This window comes from Bombina bombina, chromosome 3, assembly GCF_027579735.1.
Source record: "Bombina bombina isolate aBomBom1 chromosome 3, aBomBom1.pri, whole genome shotgun sequence".
Taxonomy (NCBI): Eukaryota; Metazoa; Chordata; class Amphibia; order Anura; family Bombinatoridae; genus Bombina; species Bombina bombina.
Genome location: NC_069501.1, coordinates 770090959 through 770115341, shown reverse-complemented (window position 1 = coordinate 770115341; position 24383 = coordinate 770090959). Strand labels below are relative to the sequence as shown.

Sequence of the window (24383 nt, the reverse complement as noted above, 5' to 3'; positions counted from 1 at the left end):
AACCCCTTAAGGACCACAGCACTTTTCTATTTTCTGACCGTTTGGGACCAAGGCTATTTTTACATTTTTGCGGTGTTTGTGTTTAGCTGTAATTTTTCTCTTACTCATTTACTGTACCCACACATGTTATATACCTTTTTTCTTGCCATTAAATGGACTTTCTAAAGATACCATTATTTTTATCATATCTTATAATTTACTATAAAAAAATTTATAAAATATGAGGAAAAAATTGAAAAAACACACTTTTTCTAAATTGACCCCCAAAATCTGTTACACATCTACAACCACCAAAAAACACCCATGCTAAATAGTTTCAAAATTTTGCAAGTTATAGGGCCATAAATACAAGTAGCACTTTGCTATTTCCAAACCACTTTTTTTTCAAAATTAGCGATAGTTACATTGGAACACTGATATCTATCAGGAATCCCTGAATATCCCTTGACATGTATTTTTTTTTTTTTTTAGAAGACAACCCAAAGTATTGATCTAGGCCCATTTTGGTATATTTCATGCCACCATTTCACTGCTAAATGCGATCAAATAAAAAAAAAATTGTTCACTTTTTTCACAGTTTTTTTCACAAACTTTAGGTTTCTCATTGAAATTATTTAAAAACACCTTGTGCAATTTTAACACAAATGGTTCTAAATGCTTCTCTTGGATCCCCTTTGTTCAGAAATAGCAGACTTATATGGCTTTGGCGTTGCTTTTTGGTAATTAGAAGGCCGCTAAATGCCACTGCGCACCACACGTGTATTATGCCCAGCAGTGAAGGGGTTAATTAGGGAGCATGTAGGGAGCTTGAACGGTTAATTTTAGCTGTAGTGTAGTAGACAACCCAAAGTATTGATCTAGGCCCATCTTGGTATATTTCATGCCACCATTTCACCGCCAAATGCGATCAAATAAAAAAAAAACTTACATTTTTCACAATTTTATGTTTCTCACTGACATTATTTACAAACAGCTTGTGCAATTATGGCACAAATGGTTTTAAAAGCTTCTCTGGGATCCCCTTTGTTCAGAAATAGCAGACAAATATGGCTCTCGCGTTGCTTTTTGGTAATTAGAAGGCTGCTAAACGCTGCTGCGCATCACACGTGTATTATGCCCAGCAGTGAAGGGGTTAATTAGGGAGCTTGTAGGGTTAATTTTAGCTATAGTGTAATGTAGTAGACAACCCAAAGTATTGATCTAGGCCCATTTTGGTATATTTCATGCCACCATTTCACCACCAAATGCGATCAAATAAAAAAAAATAATCACTTTTTCACAAATTTTAGGTTTCTCACTGAAATTAATTACAAACGGCTTGTGCAATTATGGCACAAATGGTTGTAAATGCTTCTCTGGGACTCCTTTTGTTCAGAAATAGCAGACATATATGGCTTTGGCATTGCTTTTTGGTAATTAGAAGGCCGCTAAATGCCGCTGTGCACCACACTTGTATTATGCCAGCAGTGAAGGGGTTAATTAGGTAGCTTGTAGGGAGCTTGCAGGATTAATTTTAGCTTTAGTGTAGAGATCAGCCTCCCACCTGACACATCACACCCCCTGATCCCTCCCAAACAGCTCTCTTCCCTGCCCCACCCCACAATTGTACCCGCCATCTTAAGTACTGGTAGAAAGTCTGCCAGTAGTAAAATGAAAGTTTGTTTTTGTTTTTTGTTTTTTTAAAAAAAAAAAACATAATTCTGCTGTGTAGGATCCCCCCTTAGCCCCAAACCTCCCTGATCTAGCCCCCCCCCCCCCCCCAAACAGCTCTCTAACTCTCCCCCTCTACCTTATTGGGTGCCATCTTAGGTACTGGCAGCTGTCTGCCAATACCCAGTTTGAAATAAAATGTTTTTTTTTTATATATATATATATTTTATTCACAATATTTTAATGTTTTCTGTAGTGTAGCTGCCCCCCTCAAGATCCAACCTCCCACCCTCTCCCAGATCCCTTAATTAAAAATGTTCCCCCTCCCCAGTCCTCTCGCCCACCTTGCTGTAGATATTTATTGTGCCATAGTGTATGGTTCCCACCCCGCACGCGATCCCGCCCCCTTCCAGCAATTCCTCTACCGATGGCTGCCCACCCGCCTCCCTGCCTCCGGCTTCCACCCACCAGCGATCACCGATGCTGAGAGGGCCACAGAGTGGCTGTCTCTGCATCGGACTGCTAGAAAACGTTATTGCAGGATGCCTCAATATCGAGGCATCACTGCAATAACATGAAAGCCCCGCTTTCAAAGACCAACGATGTACAGGGTACGTCCTTGGTCGTTAACTCAGGCCACTAAGGAGTTTAGACAATTGTCATCTTTGTTTGTCATCTATGCGGGTAAGCTTAGGGGTTAGAAGGCCACTACATCTTCCCTGTCTTTCTGGTTGACAAGTGTCATCTGCCTAGCTTATGAGATGGCAGGACAACAGCCTCCTAAGAGGATTACAGATCATTCCACTACAGCAGTAGCTTCTTCCTGGGCTTTTAAGAACGAAGCATCAATGGATCAGATTTGTAAGGTAGCTACCTGGTCCTCCTTACATACATTTTCTAAATTTTACAAGCTTGATGAAGCAGCTTTCGGGAAAAAGGTTTTGCAGGCTGTGGTGCCCTCAGATTAGGGTCCGCCTCCTTTTTTGTTCCCTCCCGTTATTCCTTCAGTGTCCTCTGGAGCTTGGGTATTGTTTTACCAACAGTAAGGAATGAAGTTGTGGACTCTCCCTGCCTTATGGAAAGAAAAAAAAATGTATGCTTACCAGATATATTCCTTTCTTTCCTGGCAGGGAGAGTCCACGACCCTGCCCGTAAATTAATTTTTGTTTGGGCGGCTCCTTTTTGTTTTTCTTCTGGGGGGGATAGGGGAAGTGGGAGGGATATTTAAGCCTTTGGCTGGGGTTTCTTTGTCTCCTCCTGGTGGCCAGGTGCTATATTTCCCAACAGTAAGGAATAAATTCATGGACTCTTCCTGCCAGGAAAGAAAGGAATTTATCTGGTAAGCATAAATGTAGTTTTTTTTTTTTGTGTGTAATGCCTGCCCATAATCCCTTATTATTTTGAATTACTGTGTCCTTTTCCAGAAATTTGGCAATAACTCTGTGGAACAGATTGAACATTTACGTTACAAGCACAGGATACGTGTACTCCAAAACCATGAAGAAACCACAAAAGAAAATGTTGTAAGTCATTTTATAGACTCTGCTTCCCACTAACTTTCAGACTATAGATACCATATCAGTAAATTCTTCTCAAAGAAGAATGGGATTATTGATATGCTCAATATATATATAATGTGTATGTAGAAATACTGCAAACCTCTCTCAAGTGATATGCTTCTTTTCCTTAATTGTTTGAATCCACAATTTAACAGTGTTATTTCTACAATACATTTTTTGTATTTGGCCATATATTAAGACATTCATTTTTCCAAAAGTCTGGTAAGATATGAAACAGTTTGTAGATAAGAGTAGAAAATGTTTACGGTTACTAAATGTATATAACATAAAGTGTCCTGTTTACTGGCACATAAATACAGATTCGGACCATGTTATTGTGATTGATGGTACAGCCGTCCTAGGACATTATACAATACCACATCTAATAATATAAACTATATCTAATCTACATGCCATGGCAAAATTACTGCAGAACATCTGATCTGTACCCCTCAATGATAATTCTCTTATTGCCTAGCTCCGTGTTGTCGCTCCTGATGTTTCATTTCCTCATGAAGATTTGGAAGAGCTGTACGACTTGTTTAAGGTAAGAGTATAAATTGAGTTGGATAGGTATACTAAAGGCTTTTCTAAACAGATTAACTTCTAGTTAATGGGTCATGAATCCCAAAAATTTTAATGATTCAGATAGAACATGCAATTTTAATCAACTTCCTAATATACATATTTTATAAAATTGCCTTTGTTCTTTTGGTATCCTTTGTTACAAATCTGGGACGTAAGCTCAGGAGTGTGCACGTTTGTAACACTATATGGCAGCAGTTTTGCAGGAAAGCTATCCATATGCAAGATGGCAGCACTATTCCCTGCCATTGCACACAACCTATCTAAGTATCTTTTCAACAAAAAACACCACAAGAACGTTTCACCTTCTTCCTTATGTTGTTTACCCCAGCTCCCTTCAGCACAGTTTTATATACTACTTTGATGCAACAGTGATTTTTTTAGTTCAGATCTCTAAAATGAAGTTTGCACATCTGTTTGACACCGCACCATATAACGATTGTCTGTGAAGTATGACAAATTGTTTGGTCAGATATTTTTATTCCCTCTCCCACATATGCATTTTTACAAGAAAAGTGGTTTCACAGTTTCCCTCAGGGTAATACATTGTGTATATATTATATACTTTACATTTAAAGTAACTGTACTTCATGTCATTTCTTAAACATAATCGTGTTCCAGTAAAGAATATTGTCACATAGAGCTAAGACAAGGGTTTTCAAAGTCATAGGTGGTGGATCTCCCCTGTAATGATATTTACAAGACAAAGCATAGTGCAAAGTTGTTTTACTATGCAGAACTAAAATGTTTTTCCTCTTAAGGACATGACGAGTCCACGGATCATCTTCATTACTTATGGGATATTCTCCTCCTTCCTGCAGGAGGCGGCAAAGAGCACCTACAGCAAAGCTGTTAAATAGTCCCTCCCTCCCCCTCCAACCCAGTCATTCTCTTTGCCTGCGTTAGTAATAGGAGATGGCAAAGTGAGGTGTTAGAAAAGATTCTTCAATCAAGAGTTTGTTATTTTTAAGTAGTGCCAGAGAGTGCTACTTTGCTCTGGGGTGTAGCCTAGACCTGAATAGTCTCTTCAGTAGGGCATTTTGGTGGCTTTAAAGCATTAGGAACTGGTGGGACATAATTCTCACTGCGCCTCCTATGATGTTGCTGCCCCACTATAGATAGCCTAAGCGCATGGTAACTCAGGCTGATCTGCTTCCACAGAGCTATGGGAGGGAGAACAAGTCCTCTTACACCTGCTGGACTGTCCTGCTGTCGGGCAGCATTGAGGTAAGTGCCTTTTCTTTACTCATTCTGACAGGATGATTACAGCACTTCACTGTTAGCTTGCAAACTGCAGTGCAACTATGGGACAATACACCCTTTCCTTCATTAATAAAGGGTTTATTTATTATGACAGCATGTACAGACACTGGGGCTGTTTGTGTGGAGACTGCTTATCTTTATTTAAAATACTTTTATTTTTTGGCTTCCATAACGTTATTGAGCCGTTTAAGGTGACGCCCACGATGGGCAGAGCCTATTTTCGCACGCTTCCTTCTTCCTGATTAAACAAGTACCGGGCTGAAGGGAGGTCGCATAGGGCTGTATTACCGAGTGTCTGGTGTAAAAAGGAAATTCAGACAAACGGTATTAGCTTGTGTTGCAGAAACAGATCGTGTTACTACGACTCCCATTTGACATCTGAGTCCTTGGTGCTGCAGCGTGAGGATAGTCGATGGTGGTGGGCAGGTAGGCACCTCAGCAAGCTGTCTGAATATATATTTTGTTTTTATTTTCTGTAACCGGGCAGTCAAACAGAAAAAAAAAGCATAACGCTTTAATATTTAAAGGCACAGGAACGTTATTTTTTTATAACGTAGGTTATCTGCTCATAGTGCAAATTATTATAGCATTGGAAGTGTGTTCTTTCTGATGTGTTGTTTTTAGTTAAAGACACAGTATCGATTTAAAAAAAAAAAAGAAAAAAGTGTTTTTGTATTTTGAACTTTGATTTCTGTGAATTAAGATGTACATTGGAGCTGATCAGTCTGGTATTTGCTCCATGTGCTTGAATGCTCAGGTTGAACCACCTATTTCTTTTTGTCCCTCATGTGTTGAGAGGGCCTTGAGTTACAAGGACAGGATTTTTCATGAGCAGTCCTCCTCTAAGGGGGAGGTTTCTCAGGGGTCTCAAGATGAGATTCAGTGTGTTTCGCAGCGGTCTCCCCAAATGTCCCAAGATATTTCGCCCGCTCAAACAGTGCTCTGTACTAATACTTTAGCTTCAAATATTTCCTTAATGGACATAGCTAAAGTAGTGTCTTCTTCTATTTCTGATACATTATCTGCCTTTTCCATGTTTCAAGACAGACTTAAGAGAAGGAGTGACCATGGAGTCAGTAAGGATGCTGATGCATTGGTGTTATTTTCAAATATACCCTCTCAAGAACATGAGTTAGAGGGTTCGGAGTCTTTATCTGAAGGTGAACTTTCTGATTCTGGAAGTTCAGCACCTTTTTCAGATTCAGAGGTGGTTTCTTTCAGGTTTAAGTTAGAACACCTCCGCCTGTTACTCAGGGAGGTTTTAACAACTTTGGATGATTGTGACTCTACAGTAGTAGTGGCTCCTGAAAAGTTGTGTAAGATGGATAAATATTTTGAAACTCCCTCGTATTCGGATGTTTTTCCAATACCTAAGAAGACTTTGGAGATTATCTCTAAGGAATGGGACAGACCAGGTATTCCTTTTTCTCCATCTCCGGTCTTCAAGAAAATTTTTCCAGTAGCAGATGCTATAAAGGAAAATTGGCAGACAGTCCCTAAGGTGGAGGGAGCGGTTTCCACCCTGGCTAAACGTACTACTATTCCTATTGAGGATAGCTGTGCCTTTAAGGATCCTATGGACAAGAAGTTGGAAGGATTACTTAAGAGGATTTATACTCATCAGGGGTTGTTGCTGCAACCTACTGCATGCATTGCTACGGTTACTAGTGCAGCAGCTTATTGGTTTGACGCTCTGTCTGAGTTTCTCAGACATGAGACCCCTTTGGAGGAAATCCAGGATAGGATTAAGGCACTGAAATTAGCTAATGCCTTTATTACTGATGCTTCGTTGCAAATTACTAAATTAGCTGCAAAGACTTCTGGGTTTTCTATCTTGGCCTGCAGAGCCTTGTGGTTAAAACCCTGGGCTGCGGATGTGTCCTCTAAGTCTAAGCTTCTAGCAATTCCTTGCAAGGGAAAGACCTTGTTTGGATCTGGCCTAAAGGAAATTATTTCTGATATCTCTGGAGGTAAGGGTCATCTACTTCCTCAGGATAAGAGAAACAAACAAAAAGGGCGTCAAAGTAATTTTCGCTCCTTTCGAAATTTCAAGAGTAATTCCTTCGTTTCCTCCATTAGACAGGACGGAAACTTTCCTCAGCCTAAGCCTACTTGGAGACCCAACCAGTCATGGAACAAGGGGAAACAATCCAAGAAACCTGTTGCTGACTCCAAGACAGCACATAGGGTTTGCCCCTGATCCAGGACCGGATCTGGTCGGGGGCAGACTATCCTTTTTCGTTCAGGCCTGGGTAAGAGATGTTCAGGTTCCCTGGACTATAAAGATTGTGTCCAGGGAATACAGACTGGAGTTCAAAGCCTTTCCTCCTCTGGGAAGGTTTCTCCTTTCAAGGTTATCTGCAAACCAGATAAAAACAGAGACGTTCTTATGTTGTGTAAGAGACCTCTCCTCCATGGGAGTAATTGCTCCAGTTCCTACTCAGGAACAAGGAGAAGGTTTTTATTCCAATCTGTTCGTAGTTCCCAAAAAAGAGGGAGCTTTCAGGCCAATCTTAGACCTCAAGAGTCTAAACAAATTTCTCAGAATTCCATCATTCAAGATGGAGACTATTCGCACTATTCTACCCCTGATCCAGGAGGGTCAATTCATGACGATGGTGGACCTAAAGGATGCATATCTTCATGTTCCTATCCACAAGGAACGTCACAAGTTCCAAAGATTTGCATTTCTAGACAAACATTTCCAGTTTGTGGCTCTTCCATTTGGGTTGGCCACAGCACCCAGAATTTTCACAAAGGTTCTGGGGTCTCATTTGGCTGTCCTAAGACCATGGGGCATTGCAGTAGCGCCTTAACTGGACGATATTCTAATCCAGGTGCCATCTTGCCAACAAGCAAAGTCTCATACCGACATTGTCATAGCCTTCCTGAGATCTCACGGGTGGAAGGTGAATCTAGAAAAGAGTTCTCTAGTCCCAAAGACAAGGGTTACCTTTTTGGGAACTTTAATAGATTCTGTTCAAATGAGGATTTTTCTGACAGAAGTCGGGAAATCAAAGATTATAGATACCTGTTGAGTCCTCCAAACCACTCCGAATCCATCTTTGGCCCAGTGTATGGAGGTAATCGGATTGATGGTAGCGGCGATGGACATCTTCCCATTTGCTCGGTTCCATCTCAGATCTCTGCAGCTGAACATGCTCAGACAGTGGAATGGAGATTATGCGGACTTGTCTTCTCAAATAGTCATGGAGAAGGAGACAAGAGACTGTCTTCAATGGTGGTTGTCTCTGGATCATCTTTCTCAGGGAACCTGCTTTCGCAGACCTTCCTGGGTGATTGTCACAACAGACGCCAGTCTTTTAGGATGGAGAGCGGTCTGGGGTTCTCTAAAGACTCAGGGAGTGTGGACCCGAGCAGAGTCTCTTCTTCCTATCAACATTCTGGAACTGAGATCGATTTTCAATGCTCTTCTGGCCTGGCCTCAGTTGGCCTTGGCCCGGTTCATCAGATTTCAGTCGACAACATAACGACTGTCACCTACATCAATCATCAGGGAGGAACGAGGAGTTCCTTGGCGATGTCAGAAGTATCCAAGATCATTCAGTGGGCGGAGAACCGTTCTTGTCATCTGTCAGCAAAACACATACCAGGGGTGGACAACTGGGAGGCGAATTTTCTAAGCAGACAGACTTTTCATCCGGGCGAGTGGGAACTTAATCCGGAAGTGTTCTCAAGTCTGACCTTCAAGTGGGGTCAACCGGAGTTGGATCTCATGGCATCTCAATGGAATGCCAAGCTTCCGAGGTACGGGTCGAGGTCCAGGGATCAGCAGGCGGAACTGATAGATGCCCTAGCAGTTCCTAGGTCCTTCAGGCTAGCATACCTGTTTCCCCCGTTTGCACTTCTTCCTCGGGTCATTGCTCGAATCAAACAGGAGAGGGCTCCGGTGATCCTCATTGCTCCTTCCTGGCCTCGCAGGACTTGGTATGCGGACCTAGTAGACATGTCGTCTCTACCACCCTGGAGACTTCCGTTGAGGAAGGATCTTCTCATTCAAGGTCCCTTCCTTCACCCAAATCTAGTTTCTCTGAAGCTGACTGCTTGGAGATTGAATGTTTGATTTTGTCAAAACAAGGTTTTTCTGATACGGTCATTGAGACCTTGGTTCAGGCTCGTAAGCCGGTAACTAGAAAGATTTACTATAAGATATGGCGTAAATTCTTCTTTATTGGTGCGAATCTAATGGCTACTCGTGGAGTAAGATTAGGATTCCGAGAATTTTAGCCTTTCTCCAAGAGGGATTGGAGAAGGGTTTGTCGACTAGTTCCTTAAAGGGTCAGATTTCGGCTTTGTCGGTGTTACTACATAAACGTCTGGCAGAGGTTCCAGATGTCCAAGCTTTCGGTCAGGCTCTGGTCAGGATCAGACCTGTATTTAAGCCTATTGCTCCTCCATGAAGTCTTAATTTGGTTCTTAATGTTCTTCAAGGGATTCCATTTGAACCTATGCATTCCTTGGACATTAAACTTCTGTCTTGGAAAGTTTTATTTCTGGTTGCTATTTCTTCTGCTCATAGAGTGTCCGAGCTCTTGGCATTGCAATGCGCTTCCCCTTATCTCATTTTTCATGCAGATAAGGTTGTCTTGCTTACCAAGTTGGGTTTTCTTCCTAAGGTAGTTTCGGACCGAAACATTAACCAGGAGATTGTTGTACCTTCGTTGTGTCTTAATCCTTCTGCTCAGAAGGAGCGTCTTTTGCACAATCTTGATGTTGTTTGTGCTTTGAAGTTTTATTTACAGACGACGAAGGATTTTCGTCAGTCTTCTTCTTTATTTGTTGTTTTCTCAGGGAAACGAAGGGGTCAAAAGGTGACAACTACTTCGCTTTCTTTCTGGTTGAGGAGTATCATTCGCTTTGCTTATGAAACCGCTGGGAAGCAGCCTCCTGAGAGGATTACGGCTCATTCTACTAGAGCTGTGGCTTCTTCATGGGCATTCAAGAATGAAGCGACTGTTGAACAGATTTGTAAAGCTGCTACTTGGTCCTCTCTTCACACTTTTTCTAAATTCTACAAATTTGATACTTTTGCCTCAGCTGAGGCGGCTTTTGGGAGAAAGGTTCTTCAAACAGTGGGGCCTTCTGTTTAGGTATCCTGTCTTGTCCCTCCCGTATCATCTGTGTCCTCTAAGCTTGGGTATTGTATCCCATAAGTAATGAAGATGATCCGTGGACTCGTCCTGTCCTTAAGAGGAAAAGAACATTTATTCTTACCTGATAAATTTGTTTTCTCTTGGACATGATGAGTCCACGGCCCGCCCTGTCTGTTTAGACAGGATGTTAATTTTTCTAAACTTCAGACACCTCTGCACCTTTTGGTTTTTCCTTTCTCTTCCTAACTTTGGTTGAATGACTGGGTTGGAGGGGAAGGGAGGACTATTTAACAGCTTTGCTGTAGGTGCTCTTTGCCGCCTCCTGCAGGCAGGAGGAGAATATCCCATAAGTAATGAAGATGATCCATGGACTCGTCATGTCCAAGAGGAAACAAATTTATCAGGTAAGAATAAATTTTCTTTTTATTAAAATGTCAAGGTGTTTACTGTCCCTCTTAAGTAATATTTTTATGAACTATGGATATGTATTACTTAAACAGAAATATATGCAATAAAATAACGCTTTTGGTTATTATATCATAACACCATACCTACCAACAGTTTTAGTGCTTTACAATCCAAAGTTTTATGTATGCTAATTCTACTTGTATTTTCAGAGAGAACATTTTATCAGTTGCTATTGGGAAGGGATATCTTCTATGCTTGAACGCCATGACCCAAGAAGGCCATATGCAGAACAGTATAAGATTGATAGCCGGCAGTTCATGAATCTCTTTCGGCTGTGCTCACCATGGACATGTGACTCACACACTCAAGTTTTAGCTGAAAGGATTTTCCGCCTTATGGATGAGAATCTGGACAATTTTGTTGAGTTCAAATCGTTTGCATGGTGTTTAGGTGAATAAATCATCCCAAATTTCTACAAGATAACTGCAGAATTGCTTAGCTATATATATATATATATATATATATATATATTGTATGTGTGTGTGTGTGTATATATATATATATATATATATATGTATGTATATCTATATAGTGTGTGTGTATATATATATATATATATATATAGAGAGAGAGAGAGAATAAATTATATTTTTAACAAAATTAGACATATGTACATATCTAGAGAATTATCCAGACTCAGTATATACTTCTGCATCGTTACAGTATTATTGTTAGGACAAGTAACTCTTACTTTGTTTGAATATTAGGATTTGAGTATGGGTAAGGGTTAATGCATAACAAAATATGATGGGTTATGTTAAATTTGGGAATTTATTTCTTCTGCCTACTGTAAGATATGCTTATAAGGCAAGCAACCACATGTGTCGTTTGTGTTTGGTGTGTCAGGTATTGAGGAGGTATATGTGCAACTGTTCAGAAGATATTGGTTTAATTGAAAAACATCACATATTTGGCAGGAGTATTAAAATAAAAGGACAAAAAGGTTTCTGGTAGTGCAGTAACATCCACAGGCTCTTCAAACTTTATACTCACAAACAGGAAGCAGTTATCTAGTACTGTAGGAGCAGGTTGGGTCCTCTCAGTTGCCCAGCAAACCAATGGTTCCCTTAGGTGCTGGGTACTCCTTTAAAAATGTAACATGCTGCAAGCTAAAAAAAACCGGATGTGTTAAAGTTAAAAACGTTATTAAAATAAAAAAACTTCCTATCATTGGAGAAAAACATAAGCAATTATTATTATTATTTTTATCATCAGTTATTTGTAGAGCACCAACAGATTTTGCAGCTCTAGAAATGTGTTTCATTGCTCTCACATGGCTATTTCATCAGGCTTATTTCGTAAGAGAAATAACAGTCTGATAAATTTGTCCTAATGCCTTTTGTAGATTTTGGGGGGAAAAAACTATAATTACAAATGTATTTATTTTTTAGTATTAAAGGGACATAAAACCCAAAATCTTTCTTTCTCCAACATTGGTGTGTCCGGTCCACGGCGTCATCCATAACTTGTGGGGAATATTCTCCTCCCCAACAGGAAATGGCAAAGAGCACAGCAAAAGCTGTCCATATAGTCCCTCCCAGGCTCCGCCCCCCCCAGTCATTCTCTTTGCCGCTCTGAACAAGTAGCATCTCCACGGAGATGGTGAAGAGTATGTGGTGTTTAGTTGTAGTTTTTATTCTACTATCAAGAGTTTGTTATTTTAAAATAGTGCTGGTATGTACTATTTGCTCTGAAACAGAAAAAGATGAAGAGTTCTGTTTGTGAGAGGAGTATGATTTTAGCAGCAGTAACTAAAATCGATTGCTGTTCCCACACAGGACTGTTGAGATGAGATAACTTCAGTTGGGGGGAGCAGTTGGCAGACTTTTCTGCTTAAGGTATGACTAGCCATATTTCTAACAAGACTGTGTAATGCTGGAAGGCTGTCATTTTTCCCCTCATGGGGATCGGTAAGCCATTTTCTTAGTCTCAAACAGAATAAAGGGCTTAATATGGGCTATAAAACTGGTAGACACTTTTATGGGCTAGATCGATTGCTTTATTTAGGCATTTTATACAGTTTGATGTTGAAATTCACACTTTATAACTTTGGGGAACGTTTTTTTACGTCAGGCACTGGTTTAGACACCTTCTCAGTCATGAAGGGCCTTCTCTGTAGTAGGCAGAGCCTCATTTTCGCGCCATTACTGCGCAGTTACTTTTGAGAGCAGTACATGCAGCTGCATGTGTGTGGGTCTGGAATTAGTTGAAAAGGTTCCTAGAAGGCTTCATTTGGTATCGTATACTCCCCTGGGTTTGGTGAAGTCGCAGCAAAGGCTGGGGCTGGGACTGTAAGGGGGTTAAAACTGTAAAAGGCTCAGGTTTCCACATTTTAAGGGTTAACAGCCTGAAATTTGGGGTGCAATGCTTTGAATGCTTTAAGACACTGTGGTGAAAATTTGGTTAAAATTGAACAATTCCTTCATAGTTTTTCACATATTCAGTAATAAAGTGTGCCCTGTTTAAAATTTAAAGAGACAGTAACGGTTTTGTTTTAAAACGGTTTTTGTACTTTATTGACAAGTTTAAGCCTGTTTAACATGTCTGTGCCTTCAGATAAACTATGTTCTGTGTGTATGGAAGCCAAAGTGTCTCCCCCTTCAAATATGTGTGATAATTGTGCCATAGCGTCCAAACAAAGTAAGGACAGTACTGCCACAGATAGTAAAGTTGCCCAAGATGATTCATCAGATGAAGGGAGTAGACATAGTTCTACATCATCTCCTTCTGTGTCTACACCAGTTTTGCCCACGCAGGAGACCCCTAGTACGTCTAGCGCGCCAATGCTTGTTACTATGCAACAATTGACGGCAGTAATGGATAACTCCATAGCAAATATTTTATCCAAAATGCCTGCATTTCAGAGAAAGCGCGATTGCTCTGTTTTAAACACTGTAGAGCAGGAGGGCGCTGATGATAATTGCTCTGTCATACCCTCACACCAATCTGAAGTGGCTATGAGGGAGGTTTTGTCAGATGGGGAAATTTCTGATTCAGGAAGAATTTCTCAGCAGGCAGAACCTGATGTTGTGACATTTAAATTTAAATTAGAGCATCTCCGCGCACTGCTTAAGGAGGTGCTATCTACTCTGGATGATTGTGACAACCTGGTCATCCCAGAAAAATTGTGCAAGATGGACAAGTTCCTAGAGGTCCCGGTGCACCCCGACGCTTTTCCAATACCCAAGCGGGTGGCGGACATAGTGAATAAAGGAGTGGGAGAAGCCTGGCATACCTTTTGTCCCTCCTCCTATATTTAAGAAATTATTTCCTATGGTCGACCCCAGAAAGGACTTATGGCAAACAGTCCCTAAGGTCGAGGGGGCAGTTTCTACACTAGCCAAACGCACAACCATTCCTATTGAGGACAATTGTGCTTTCAAAGATCCTATGGATAAAAAATTGGAGGGTTTGCTTAAAAAGATTTTTGTACAGCAAGGTTACCTCCTTCAACCTATTTTGTGTATTATTCCTGTCACTACAGCAGCGTGGTTCTGGTTCGAAGAACTAGAAAAGTCGCTCAGTAGAGAGACTCCGTATGAGGAGGTTATGGACAGAATTCACGCACTTAAGTTAGCTAATTCCTTTATTTTAGATGCCGCTTTGCAGTTAGCTAGATTAGCGGCAAAAAATTCAGGGTTTGCAATTGTGGCGCGCAGAGATGTATCTTCCAAGACAAAATTGCTTAATATCCCTTTCAAAGGTAAGACCCTCTTTTTGCCAGAATTGAAAGAGATTATTTCAGATATCACTGGGGGTAAGGGCCATGCCCTCCCACAAGATAGGCCTTTTAAGGCTAAGAATAAGTCCAATTTTCGTTCCTTTCGCAATTTCAGGAACGGACCGGCCTCCAACTCTGCAGCCTCTAGACAAGAGGACCAAACCAGCTTGGAAACCGATGCAAGGCTGGAACAAGGGTAAACAGGCCAAGAAACCTGCTGCTGCTACCAAAACAGCATGAAGGGGTAGCCCCCGATCTGGGACCGGATCTAGTAGGGGGCAGACTCTCTCTCTTTGCTCAGGATCCCTGGGCACTAGAAATAGTCTCTCAGGGTTATCTTCTAGAATTCAAGGAACTACCCCCAAGGGGAAGGTTCCACATCTCTCGTTTATCTTCAAACCAAATAAAGAGACAGGCATTCTTACATTGTGTAAAGGACCTGTTAAAAATGGGAGTGATAGACCCAGTTCCAACTGTGGAACAAGGACTGGGGTTTTACTCAAATCTGTTTGTAGTTCCCAAAAAAGAGGGAACCTTCAGACCAATTCTGGATTTAAAAATTCTAAACAAATTTCTCAGAGTGCCATCGTTCAAAATGGAAACTATTCGAACGATTCTACCTACAATCCAGGAGGGTCAATTTATGACTACCGTGGATCTAAAGGATGCGTATCTACATATTCCTATCCACAAAGATCATCATCAGTTCCTAAGGTTTGCCTTTCTGGACAAACATTTCCAGTTTGTGGCTCTACCATTCGGGCTAGCCACTGCTCCAAGGATTTTCACAAAGGTACTCGGGTCCCTTCTAGCGGTTCTAAGACCAAGGGGCATTGCAGTGGCACCTTACTTGGACGACATTCTAATACAAGCGTCGTCTCTTTCAAAGGCAAAGGCTCACACAGACATCGTTCTGGCCTTTCTCAGATCTCACGGGTGGAAGGTGAACATAGAAAAAAGTTCCCTGTCTCCGTCAACAAGAGTTCCTTTCTTGGGGACAATAATAGATTCTTTAGAAATGAAGATTTTCCTGACAGATGTCAGAAAGTCAAAGCTTCTAAACGCTTGTCAAGTTCTTCACTCTGTTCTACGGCCTTCCATAGCTCAGTGCATGGAAGTAGTAGGGTTGATGGTTGCAGCAATGGACATAGTTCCTTTTGCGCGAATTCATCTAAGACCATTACAACTGTGCATGCTGAAACAGTGGAATGGGGACTATACAGACTTGTCTCCATTGATTCAAGTAGATCAGAAGACCAGAGACTCACTCCGTTGGTGGCTGACCCAGGATCACCTGTCCCAGGGAATGAGCTTCCGCAGACCAGAGTGGGTCATCGTCACGACCGACGCCAGTCTATTAGGCTGAGGCGCGGTCTGGGATTCCCTGAAAGCTCAGGGTCTATGGTCCCGGGAAGAGTCTCTTCTCCCGATAAACATTCTGGAACTGAGAGTGATATTCAATACTCTCAGGGCTTGGCCTCAACTAGCAAAGGCCAGATTCATAAGATTCCAATCAGACAACATGACGACTGTTGCTTACATCAATCATCAGGGGGGAACAAGGAGTTCCCTGGCGATGAGAGAGGTGACCAAAATCATCAAATGGGCGGAGGATCACTCCTGCCACCTATCTGCGATCCACATCCCAGGAGTGGAAAACTGGGAGGCGGATTATCTGAGTCGTCAGACCTTCCATCCGGGGGAGTGGGAACTCCACCCGGAGGTATTTGCCCAACTGACCCAATTATGGGGCATTCCAGACATGGATCTGATGGCGTCTCGTCAGAACTTCAAGGTTCCTTGCTACGGGTCCAGATCCAGGGATCCCAAGGCGACTCTAGTGGATTCATTAGTGGCGCCTTGGTCCTTCAACCTAGCTTATGCGTTTCCACCGTTCCCTCTCATTCCCAGGCTGGTAGCCAGGATCAAACAGGAGAAGGCCTCTGTGATTTTGATAGCTCCTGCGTGGCCACACAGGACTTGGTATGCAGACCTGGTGAATATGTCATTGGCTCCACCATGGAAGCTACCTTTGAGACAGGATCTTCTAGTACAAGGTCCATTCGAACATCCAAATCTAGTTTCTCTCCAGCTGACGGCTTGGAAATTGAACGCTTGATGTTATCTAAGCATGGGTTTTCGGATTCTGTGATAGATACTCTGGTACAAGCCAGAAAACCTGTGACTAGAAAGATTTACCATAAAATATGGAAAACATATATCTGTTGGTGTGAATCCAAGGGATTCTCATGGAGTAAGATTAAAATTCTTAGGATCCTTTCCTTTCTCCAAGAAGGTTTGGATAAGGGATTATCAGCGAGTTCTCTAAAAGGACGGATTTCTGCTTTATCTGTCTTGTTACACAAACGACTGGCAGCTGTGCCAGATGTTCAAGCTTTTGTTCAGGCTTTGGTCAGGATCAAGCCTGTTTACAGACCTTTGACTCCTCCCTGGAGTCTAAATTTAGTTCTTTCAGTTCTTCAAGGGGTTCCGCTTGAACCCTTACACTCCATAGATATCAAGCTGTTATCTTGGAAAGTTCTGTTTTTGGTTGCTATTTCTTCTGCGAGAAGAGTTTCTGAATTATCTGCTCTGCAGTGTAATCCGCCCTATCTGGTGTTTCATTCAGATAAGGTTGTTTTGCGTACTAAACCTGGTTTCCTTCCAAAAGTTGTTTCCAACAAGAATATTAACCAGGAAATAGTTGTGCCTTCTTTGTGCCCGAATCCAGTTTCAAAGAAGGAACGTTTGTTACACAATTTAGATGTAGTCCGTGCTTTAAAGTTCTATTTAGAAGCAACAAAGGATTTCAGACAAACGTCTTCTCTGTTTGTCATTTATTCTGGCAAGAGGAGAGGTCAAAAAGCTACTGCTACCTCTCTTTCCTTTTGGCTGAAAAGCATCATCCGATTGGCTTACGAGACTGCCGGACTGCAGCCTCCTGAACGAATCACAGCTCACTCTACTAGGGCTGTGGCTTCCTCATGGGCCTTCAAGAACGAGGCTTCTGTTGATCAGCTATGTAAGGCAGCGACTTGGTCTTCTCTGCACACTTTTGCCAAATTCTACAAATTTGATACTTTTGCTTCTTCGGAGGCTTTGGGAGAAAGGTTTTGCAAGCCGTGGTGCCTTCTGTTTAGGTAACCTGATTGGCTCCCTCCCTTCATCCGTGTCCTAAAGCTTTGGTATTGGTTCCCACAAGTTATGGATGACCCCGTGGACCGGACACACCAATGTTGGAGAAAACAGAATTTCTCCAACATAGGTGTGTCCGGTCCACGGCGTCATCCTTACTTGTGGGATATTCTCTTCCCCAACAGGAAATGGCAAAGAGCCCAGCAAAGCTGGTCACATGATCCCTCCTAGGCTCCGCCTACCCCAGTCATTCTCTTTGCCGTTGTACAGGCAACATCTCCACGGAGATGGCTTAGAGTTTTTTAGTGTTTAACTGTAGTTTTTATTATTCAATCAAGAGTTTGTTATTTTGAAATAGTGCTGGTATGTACTATTTACTCAGAAACAGAAAAGAGATGAAGATTTCTGTTTGTATGAGGAAAATGATTTTAGCAACCGTAACTAAAATCCATGGCTGTTCCACACAGGACTGTTGAGAGCAATTAACTTCAGTTGGGGGAACAGTGTGCAGCCTCTTGCTGCTTGAGGTATGACACATTCTAACAAGACGATGTAATGCTGGAAGCTGTCATTTTCCCTATGGGATCCGGTAAGCCATGTTTATTACGATTGTAAATAAGGGCTTCACAAGGGCTTATTAAGACTGTAGACTTTTTCTGGGCTAAATCGATTCATTATTAACACATATTTAGCCTTGAGGAATCATTTTATCTGGGTATTTTGATATAATAATATCGGCAGGCACTGTATTGGACACCTTATTCCTTAGGGGCTTTCCCAAAGCATAAGCAGAGCCTCATTTTCGCGCCGGTGTGGCGCACTTGTTTTTGAGAGGCATGGCATGCAGTCGCATGTGAGAGGAGGTCTGATACTTAGAAAAGACTTTCTGAAGGCGTCATTTGGTATCGTATTCCCCTTTGGGCTTGGTTGGGTCTCAGCAAAGCAGATACCAGGGACTGTAAAGGGGTTTAAAGTTTAAAACGGCTCCGGTTCCGTTATTTTAAGGGTTAAAGCTTCCAAATTTGGTGTGCAATACTTTTAAGGCTTTAAGACACTGTGGTGAAAATTTGGTGAATTTTGAACAATTCCTTCATGTTTTTTCGCAATTGCAGTAATAAAGTGTGTTCAGTTTAAAATTTAAAGTGACAGTAACGGTTTTATTTTAAAACGTTTTTGTACTTTGTTATCAAGTTTATGCCTGTTTAACATGTCTGAACTACCAGATAGACTGTGTTCTGAATGTGGGGAAGCCAGAATTCCTATTCATTTAAATAAATGTGATTTATGTGATAATGACAATGATGCCCAAGATGATTCCTCAAGTGAGGGGAGTAAGCATGGTACTGCATCATTCCCTCCTTCGTCTACACGAGTCTTGCCCACTCAGGAGGCCCCTAGTACATCTAGCGCGCCAATACTCCTTACTATGCAACAATTAACGGCTGTAATGGATAATTCTGTCAAAAACATTTTAGCCAAAATGAACACTTGTCAGCGTAAGCGCGGCTGCTCTGTTTTAGATACTGAAGAGCATGACGACGCTGATATTAATATTTCTGAAGGGCCCCTAACCCAGTCTGATGGGGCCAGGGAGGTTTTGTCTGAGGGAGAAATTACTGATTCAGGGAACATTTCTCAACAGGCTGAACCTGATGTGATTGCATTTAAATTTAAGTTGGAACATCTCCGCATTCTGCTTAAGGAGGTATTATCCACTCTGGATGATTGTGACAAGTTGGTCATCCCAGAGAAACTATGTAAAATGGACAAGTTCCTAGAGGTGCCGGGGCTCCCAGAAGCTTTTCCTATACCCAAGCGGGTGGCGGACATTGTTAATAAAGAATGGGAAAGGCCCGGTATTCCTTTCGTCCCTCCCCCCATATTTAAAAAATTGTTTCCTATGGTCGACCCCAGAAAGGACTTATGGCAGACAGTCCCCAAGGTCGAGGGAGCGGTTTCCACTTTAAACAAACGCACCACTATACCCATAGAGGATAGTTGTGCTTTCAAAGATCCTATGGATAAAAAATTAGAAGGTTTGCTTAAAAAGATGTTTGTTCAGCAAGGTTACCTTCTACAACCAATTTCATGCATTGTCCCTGTCGCTACAGCCGCATGTTTCTGGTTCGATGATCTGATAAAGGCGGTCGATAGTGATTCTCCTCCTTTTGAGGAGATTATGGACAGAATCAATGCTCTCAAATTGGCTAATTCTTTCACCCTAGACGCCACTTTGCAATTGGCTAGGTTAGCGGCTAAGAATTCTGGGTTTGCTATTGTGGCGCGCAGAGCGCTTTGGTTGAAATCTTGGTCGGCTGATGCGTCTTCCAAGAACAAGCTACTTAACATTCCTTTCAAGGGGAAAACGCTGTTTGGCCCTGACTTGAAAGAGATTATCTCTGATATCACTGGGGGTAAGGGCCACGCCCTTCCTCAGGATCGGCCTTTCAAGGCAAAAAATAAACCTAATTTTCGTCCCTTTCGTAGAAACGGACCAGCCCAAGGTGCTACGTCCTCTAAGCAAGAGGGTAATACTTCTCAAGCCAAGCCAGCTTGGAGACCAATGCAAGGCTGGAACAAGGGAAAGCAGGCCAAGAAACCTGCCACTGCTACCAAGACTGCATGAAATGTTGGCCCCCGATCCGGGACCGGATCTGGTGGGGGGCAGACTCTCTCTCTTCGCTCAGGCTTGGGCAAGAGATGTTCTGGATCCTTGGGCGCTAGAAATAGTCTCCCAAGGTTATCTTCTGGAATTCAAGGGACTTCCCCCAAGGGGGAGGTTCCACAGGTCTCAGTTGTCTTCAGACCACATAAAAAGACAGGCATTCTTACATTGTGTAGAAGACCTGTCAAAAATGGGAGTGATTCATCCTGTTCCATTAAGAGAACAAGGGATGGGGTTCTACTCCAATCTGTTCATAGTTCCCAAAAAAGAGGGAACGTTCAGACCAATCTTAGATCTCAAGATCTTAAACAAGTTTCTCAAGGTTCCATCGTTCAAGATGGAAACCATTCGAACTATTCTTCCTTCCATCCAGGAAGGTCAATTCATGACCACGGTGGATTTAAAGGATGCGTATCTACATATTCCTATCCACAAGGAACATCATCGGTTCCTAGGGTTCGCATTCCTGGACAAACATTACCAGTTCGTGGCGCTTCCTTTCGGATTAGCCACTGCTCCAAGGATTTTCACAAAGGTACTAGGGTCCCTTCTAGCTGTGCTAAGACCAAGGGGCATTGCTGTAGTACCTTACTTGGACGACATTCTGATTCAAGCGTCGTCCCTTCCTCAAGCAAGGGCTCACACGGACATTGTCCTGGCCTTTCTCAGATCTCACGGATGGAAAGTGAACGTGGAAAAGAGTTCTCTATCCCGTCAACAAGGGTTCCCTTCCTGGGAACAATAATAGACTCCTTAGAAATGAGGATTTTTCTGACAGAGGCCAGAAAAACAAAACTTCTAGACTCTTGTCGAATACTTCCTCTTCCTTCCATAGCTCAGTGCATGGAAGTGATCGGGTTGATGGTAGCGGCAATGGACATAGTTCCTTTTGCGCGCATTCATCTAAGACCATTACAACTGTGCATGCTCAGTCAGTGGAATGGGGACTATACAGACTTGTCTCCGAAGATACAAGTAAATCAGAGGACCAGAGACTCACTCCGTTGGTGGCTGTCCCTGGACAACCTGTCACAAGGGATGACATTCCGCAGACCAGAGTGGGTCATTGTCACGACCGACGCCAGTCTGATGGGCTGGGGCGCGGTCTGGGGATCCCTGAAAGCTCAGGGTCTTTGGTCTCGGGAAGAATCTCTTCTACCGATAAATATTCTGGAACTGAGAGCGATATTCAATGCTCTCAAGGCTTGGCCTCAGCTAGCGAGGGCCAAGTTCATACGGTTTCAATCAGACAACATGACAACTGTTGCGTACATCAACCATCAGGGGGGAACAAGGAGTTCCCTAGCGATGGAAGAAGTGACCAAAATCATTCTATGGGCGGAGTCTCACTCCTGCCACCTGTCTGCTATCCACATCCCAGGAGTGGAAAATTGGGAAGCGGATTTTCTGAGTCGTCAGACATTGCATCCGGGGGAGTGGGAACTCCATCCGGAAATCTTTGCCCAAGTCACTCAGCTGTGGGGCATTCCAGACATGGATCTGATGGCCTCTCGTCAGAACTTCAAAGTTCCTTGCTACGGGTCCAGATCCAGGGATCCCAAGGCGGCTCTAGTGGATGCACTAGTAGCACCTTGGACCTTCAAACTAGCCTATGTGTTCCCGCCGTTTCCTCTCATCCCCAGGCTGGTAGCCAGGATCAATCAGGAGAGGGCGTCGGTGATCTTGATAGCTCCTGCGTGGCCACGCAGGACTTGGTATGCAGATCTGGTGAATATGTCATCGGCTCCACCTTGGAAGCTACCTTTGAGACGAGACCTTCTTGTTCAGGGTCCGTTCGAACATCCGAATCTGGTTTCACTCCAGCTGACTGCTTGGAGATTGAACGCTTGATTTTATCGAAGCGAGGGTTCTCAGATTCTGTTATCGATACTCTTGTTCAGGCCAGAAAGCCTGTAACTAGAAAGATTTACCACAAAATTTGGAAAAAATATATCTGTTGGTGTGAATCTAAAGGATTCCCTTGGGACAAGGTTAAGATTCCTAGGATTCTATCCTTCCTTCAAGAAGGATTGGAAAAAGGATTATCTGCAAGTTCCCTGAAGGGACAGATTTCTGCCTTGTCGGTGTTACTTCACAAAAAACTGGCTGCTGTGCCAGATGTTCAAGCCTTTGTTCAGGCTCTGGTTAGAATTAAGCCTGTTTACAAACCTTTGACTCCTCCTTGGAGTCTCAATTTAGTTCTTTCAGTTCTTCAGGGGGTTCCGTTTGAACCCTTGCATTCCGTTGATATTAAGTTATTATCTTGGAAAGTTTTGTTTTTAGTTGCAATTTCTTCTGCGAGAAGAGTTTCAGAATTATCTGCTCTGCAGTGTTCTCCTCCTTATCTGGTGTTCCATGCAGATAAGGTGGTTTTACGTACTAAACCTGGTTTTCTTCCAAAAGTTGTTTCTAACAAAAACATTAACCAGGAGATTATCGTACCTTCTCTGTGTCCGAAACCAGTTTCAAAGAAGGAACGTTTGTTGCACAATTTGGATGTTGTTCGCGCTCTAAAATTCTATTTAGATGCTACAAAGGATTTTAGACAAACATCTTCCTTGTTTGTTGTTTATTCCGGTAAAAGGAGAGGTCAAAAAGCAACTTCTACCTCTCTCTCTTTTTGGATTAAAAGCATCATCAGATTGGCTTACGAGACTGCCGGACGGCAGCCTCCCGAAAGAATCACAGCTCATTCCACTAGGGCTGTGGCTTCCACATGGGCCTTCAAGAACGAGGCTTCTGTTGATCAGATATGTAGGGCAGCGACTTGGTCTTCACTGCACACTTTTACCAAATTTTACAAGTTTGATACTTTTGCTTCTTCTGAGGCTATTTTTGGGAGAAAGGTTTTGCAAGCCGTGGTGCCTTCCATTTAGGTGACCTGATTTGCTCCCTCCCTTCATCCGTGTCCTAAAGCTTTGGTATTGGTTCCCACAAGTAAGGATGACGCCGTGGACCGGACACACCTATGTTGGAGAAAACAGAATTTATGTTTACCTGATAAATTACTTTCTCCAACGGTGTGTCCGGTCCACGGCCCGCCCTGGTTTTTTAATCAGGTCTGATAATTTATTTTTTTAACTACAGTCACCACGGTACCATATGGTTTCTCCTATGCAAATATTCCTCCTTAACGTCGGTCGAATGACTGGGGTAGGCGGAGCCTAGGAGGGATCATGTGACCAGCTTTGCTGGGCTCTTTGCCATTTCCTGTTGGGGAAGAGAATATCCCACAAGTAAGGATGACGCCGTGGACCGGACACACCGTTGGAGAAAGTAATTTATCAGGTAAACAGAATTTATGTTTACCTGATAAATTACTTTCTCCAACGGTGTGTCCGGTCCACGGCCCACCCTGGTTTTTTAATCAGGTTTGATAAATTTCTTTCTTTAACTACAGTCACCACGGCACCCTATAGTTTCTCCTTTTTTTTTTCTCCTGTCCGTCGGTCGAATGACTGGGGGGGCGGAGCCTGGGAGGGACTATATGGACAGCTTTTGCTGTGCTCTTTGCCATTTCCTGTTGGGGAGGAGAATATTCCCCACAAGTTATGGATGACGCCGTGGACCGGACACACCGTTGGAGAAAGTAATTTATCAGGTAAGCATAAATTCTGTTTTCAGCAACTTTAAAAAAAAAAAAGCCAATTTATTTCTATTACCAAATGTACTACTCTTTTGTTCTCTTAGTGTCCATTGTTAAAGGGACAGTCTACACCAGAATTTGTATTGTTTAAAAAGATAATCCCTTTATTACCCATTCCCCAGTTTTGCATAACCAACACAGTTATATTAATATACGTTTTACCTCTGTGATTACCTTGTTTCTAAGCCTCTGCAAACTGCCCCCTTATTTCAGTTCTTTTGACAGACTTGCGTTTTAGGCAATCAGTGCTGACTCCTAGATAACTCCACGTGCGTGAGCACAATGTTATCTATATGGCACACATAAACTAACGCCCTCTAGTAATGAAAAACTGTCCAAATGCCTTCAGATAAGAGGCGGCCTTCAAGGGCTACGAAATTAGCATTTGAGCCTACCTAGGTTTAGCTTTTAACTAAGACTACCAAGAGAACAAAGCAAAATTGATTGAAACGTAAATAGGAAATTTGTTTAAAATTTCATACCGTGTCTGAATCATCAAAGTTTATTTTTGACTAGACTGACCTTTTACAAAGCAGGTAGATAGGTTACAAAGTGGGCACGAGTCTGGAGCACTATA

General features: G+C 42.5%; 1 protein-coding gene across 4 annotated transcripts in view; it reads left to right on the top strand.

The window, feature by feature from the left end:
• TBC1D8 (TBC1 domain family member 8) overlaps positions 1-24383 on the top strand; it is a 554164-nt gene that overhangs the window by 490045 nt on the left and 39736 nt on the right. For all 4 annotated transcript variants that reach the window (XM_053707644.1, XM_053707646.1, XM_053707643.1 and 1 more), the window contains 3 exons: positions 3075-3173; positions 3688-3756; positions 10789-11029. In XM_053707644.1, coding sequence (XP_053563619.1) covers positions 3075-3173; positions 3688-3756; positions 10789-11029 — 409 coding nt within the window. The remainder of the gene's footprint in view (positions 1-3074; positions 3174-3687; positions 3757-10788; positions 11030-24383) is intronic.